General features: G+C 41.8%; 1 protein-coding gene across 1 annotated transcript; it reads right to left on the reverse strand.

Moving 5' to 3' along the window:
* Window positions 1–138: 138 nt before the first annotated feature.
* RFESD (Rieske Fe-S domain containing) lies at window positions 139–3,789 on the reverse strand. The gene is made up of 4 exons (XM_009562946.2): window positions 3,586–3,789; window positions 1,524–1,704; window positions 1,400–1,434; window positions 139–1,171 (listed from the first exon to the last, which is right to left on the reverse strand). The coding sequence occupies exons 1-4, from the start codon at window positions 3,661–3,663 to the stop codon at window positions 875–877; spliced, it is 591 nt and encodes a 196-aa protein (XP_009561241.1). The 5' UTR covers window positions 3,664–3,789; the 3' UTR covers window positions 139–874.
* Window positions 3,790–3,852: the final 63 nt, after the last annotated feature.

Genomic DNA, 3,852 nt, shown 5'->3' on the forward strand with positions numbered 1-3,852 from the left:
TCAGCACAGCTTGGAGAGGAACCTGCTCAGAGGGGTTGTTGGGGCAGAGCTGATGATAAACAGTGAATACACATAGAGAAATTTAACTTTTGGCTCTAAACTGAAAGTACATTTTTTCAAATGAATGGATAAAAATGTATTTACAATAAATGAAACAAAATAAGCAAGAGTCACTGCATATCGTATTAGGGTTTTATAGCCAAGAGCTCTGTTCTCACCCAACAGAATCAGGAAGAACAAGCTGTACACAAGCTTTCATATCATTTGATGAACTTCCAAAAGGAGTTCAAGGAGGAGAATGAAAAGAAATACTTTTATGGAATCACAGTAGTAATACACAATTAGGTGTAAAAAAAGCTGACTAAATTATATTTAAGGTTTATACTTTTCTTTATGGCACGTAATAAACACTCAGAAATTGCTTGCATATCCCAAAAGTTGAAAATTTCTATGTCATTTATACCGAAAGCATTGTAAGTATAAACTGTTAAGTATATAAACATAACCTTTACACCTGACAATTCACTTTAAAGTATGTAATGAGTTTTATAAGCAGTAATATACTATATCCCCTTCTAAAAATTAAAACAATTCCAGCAAAACAGGATTTCTGAAGTATCAAGTATTCCGAAGCACTCTGATGTAAATAACTATTTTCAAAATGCAAGTGCATAAAAATATCATTGGCACAAGATCAGTCATATTTCTAGCAATGCAGAGCTCCTTATCTAACTCAGCTCTAAGCGTTTTCATGCTTTAAAATAACATTAACACTAGAATTTAATCTAGAGATTATCTTTATGGCCACATTTTTATTTCATGACAATGGTTCTTCATCGGGGCATTTTTTAGGGTTCTGGTTTTTGTCCACAGCTTACTGTGCTGCTTTCGAATCGCTTTGTTTTTCTGTGTCTAAACTATCATCATGATTTTTGTACTTCTCAGCAAAATAGTCGGAGTCAAAACTTACAGACAAATCTGGAGGGCTCACATAAACATTTCCATTGTCTATTGTGACTTTATGAATCCTTTGTTTGACTCCTTTTGATTGCCACTTTGGTGTTGATGATGGCTCCAGAGGGTTAATTGCTTCATATAATCCTTCTCCTGTTTCCAGTGTAATTTTAAATTTGTGCCAAGGACAAACAATGCATGCTTGGCCATCGATATCCTGCCAGGAAGAAGAAGGAAAAAAATCAAGTTATCAGCTTCTGATTCCTCTCCTGGAAGAATCTGTAGGGCAAAAGACATGTTGGGTGATTTGGCTGTAGGACTGTCTGCTATTTTACATAAATATCCAGTTATTTTGGTGTTATATTCAGATAAAATTAATCAAAATTAGGCATTAGAGATTCACGTGACTCTATGAGCTTACATTGTTTTTATTTTGCTTACATACCTCTATTTCTCCAAGGCGTAGAGGGCCTCCTTCATCTGAAACATGGAAGAACACAGTCTTAATTTATGCGGCAGATTTAATTTTAATAGCAGTAACAGAAATATCATGCATGCAAATATCTTACGGTAGCAGCGAGAGTCCAAAGCATGAAATTTCCCTTCGTGGTAGAAAACAACAACTCCTCTGCCATTGACTTTGGCTGTTTTTCTCCCAGTTCTCTTTATGTCATCTTCTTTACCAATTAACATCAGACCATCTGGCGTCATTTCAGCTGTTTCTGTGCTTGCGCTGGGCAAATCCACATCCTTAAAACACAAAAAGAATAAAAAAAAACACATTCTGGAATAGTTTTTGTTTTAATTTCTAGGCATAAAATGAGTAATTACTGGAACACTCCCCCGTCCTCGCCCTGTCCCCCCCTGCCCATTTAACTCATCAGGGCAGAAGTTTTAGTGATACCATAGAAGGAATCCTACCATCAGAGAGTGGTTTGGGTTGCAAGAGACCTCAAAGCCCATCCAGTTCCAACCCCTACTATGAGCAGGGACACCTTCCACTGCATTAGGGGCTTAAAAGCCCCATCCAACCTGGCCTTGAACACCTCCAGGCACGGGGCAGCCACCACTGCTCTGGGCAACCTGGACCAGGGCCTCTCCACCTTCACAAGAAAATATTCCTTTCTTAGATCTCATTGCAATCTCCCCTCTTTCAGCTGAAAACTGTTTCCCCCTTGTCCTATCCCTGCACTCCCTGGTCAAGAGCCCCTCCCCAGCTTTTCTGGAACGCTTTTCAGTACTGGAAGCTGTTCCAAGGTCTCCCTGGAGCTTTCTCTTCTCCAGGCTGAACAACCCCAACTCTCTCAGCCTGAAAAAAAGATTATCAACCTGCACACGAAGCAAAGGGCGGGAGTTCAGTGATATTGTTTGGCCAACATGTTCGCTAAGAGAACTGAGACTAGGAAAACCAGCTGTTACAAACCTGATACCTGGGGCAAGATAAATTCTCAATCACTATTCACTTACTCTGCACTTTAAGAAAACATCCCTGGGAAAGCTACATGCTAAAAAATACGAGGATGCTACATGTGAAATTCTATGCTATTTAACTATGTAATGGGTAAACAGTAGTGTTTGCATGTAAACCTCTGCTATAAGGCCAGACTGAGAGAGTTGGGGTTGTTTAGCCTGGAGAAGAGAAGGTTCCAAGGAGAACTTAGAGCAGCTTCCAGTACTGAAAGGGGCTCCAGGAAAGCTGGGGAGGGGCTCTTGATCAGGGAATGCAGGGATAGGATGAGGGGAAATGGCTTTAAATTGGAAGGGGGAAGATTTAGATGAGACATTAAGAAGAAATTTTTTCAGATGAGGGTGGTGAGCCCCTGGCCCAGCCTGCCCAGAGCAGTGGTGGCTGCCCCATACCTGGAGGTGTTCAAGGCTGGGTTAGATGGGACTTGGAGCCCCTGATCCAGTGGGAGGTGTCCCTGCCCATGGCAGAGGGTGGAACTGGATGGGCTTTGAGATCCCTTCCAAACCATTCTGTGATTCTATGAGTCTATGATTCTACAGAGCCAATGCTCTTAAAATAATACAATGGCTGGAAATACAAACTATTATAAGTTGATAAAAACTGAAAATATAACCTGCAAAATAGCAAAATTGAAAAGATTTATTCAGCCTAGCCTCTTTAGCAAATATGCCTGCCTTCCATAAAACCACAGATTCACCAAGGTTGGAAAAGCCCTCTAAGTTCAACCAGTACAACTACCAACCCAATCCCACTGTCTCTACTAAACACTGTCCCAAAGCACCATGGCCACATACTTTTTTAACCCCTCCAGGTCTGGAGACTCTACCCCTGCCCTGGGCAGCCTCTGCCAGGGCTTCAACACTCTGTTAAGGAAGATATTTTCCCCAATATCCAATATTCCTTCCTCCTTTTAGGTCCTGCAAGCTTCTTAAGGCGTCCTCCTTTCCCAACAGGGAATATAAGTAGATCTATGAAGAAAACCGCCTTTCTGTTAAATTTGATTACAATTAAACAGTGTTTTCTTGTTCTCCCTGAATTCACGATATAACCTTACTACCCTTGTTTCCTCATAAAACTAGGCTAAAAAAATCTCTTTGTGCACACAGAGACCAAAGGGGAACCATGGGCAGGGGGGACTCCCATGGCAGTGAGACGTGCCATACCTTAGCTCCTCGCCAGATCACGATAGAGATGAGGAAGCAGATGAAGTAGTGGAGGCTTAAAATAATGAGGTCCAGCATTGCCTCTCCACCCGGTGCCCGTGGCAGCCAACCCTGCCTTTTTCACATACGTGACAGCACGTGTTGCAAGTCTGTCTTGATGTGCAAGTGGTGGCAGCGTGGCCAGCCCCTGTAGCATCAGAAACAGCATGTACGGAGGCTCTGCACAGCAGGAGCCTTGCTGATAAGGAGTGGGGACACTCTGGAGCT

Source organism: Cuculus canorus, chromosome Z, assembly GCF_017976375.1.
Source record: "Cuculus canorus isolate bCucCan1 chromosome Z, bCucCan1.pri, whole genome shotgun sequence".
Taxonomy (NCBI): Eukaryota; Metazoa; Chordata; class Aves; order Cuculiformes; family Cuculidae; genus Cuculus; species Cuculus canorus.

What these genes read in the sequence shown, in the direction of transcription:
- RFESD (XM_009562946.2), bottom strand. Translation starts at nt 3,663, where the DNA reads ATGCTGGACCTCATTATTTTAAGCCTCCACTACTTCATCTGCTTCCTC. An exon ending in TGATCTGGCGAGGAGCTAAG is followed by an intron (nt 1,705 to 3,585) that starts GTATGGCACGTC and finishes TTGTGTTTTAAG; the next exon opens with GATGTGGATTTGCCCAGCGC. An exon ending in TACGCCTTGGAGAAATAGAG is followed by an intron (nt 1,172 to 1,399) that starts GTATGTAAGCAA and finishes TCTTCCTGGCAG; the next exon opens with GATATCGATGGCCAAGCATG.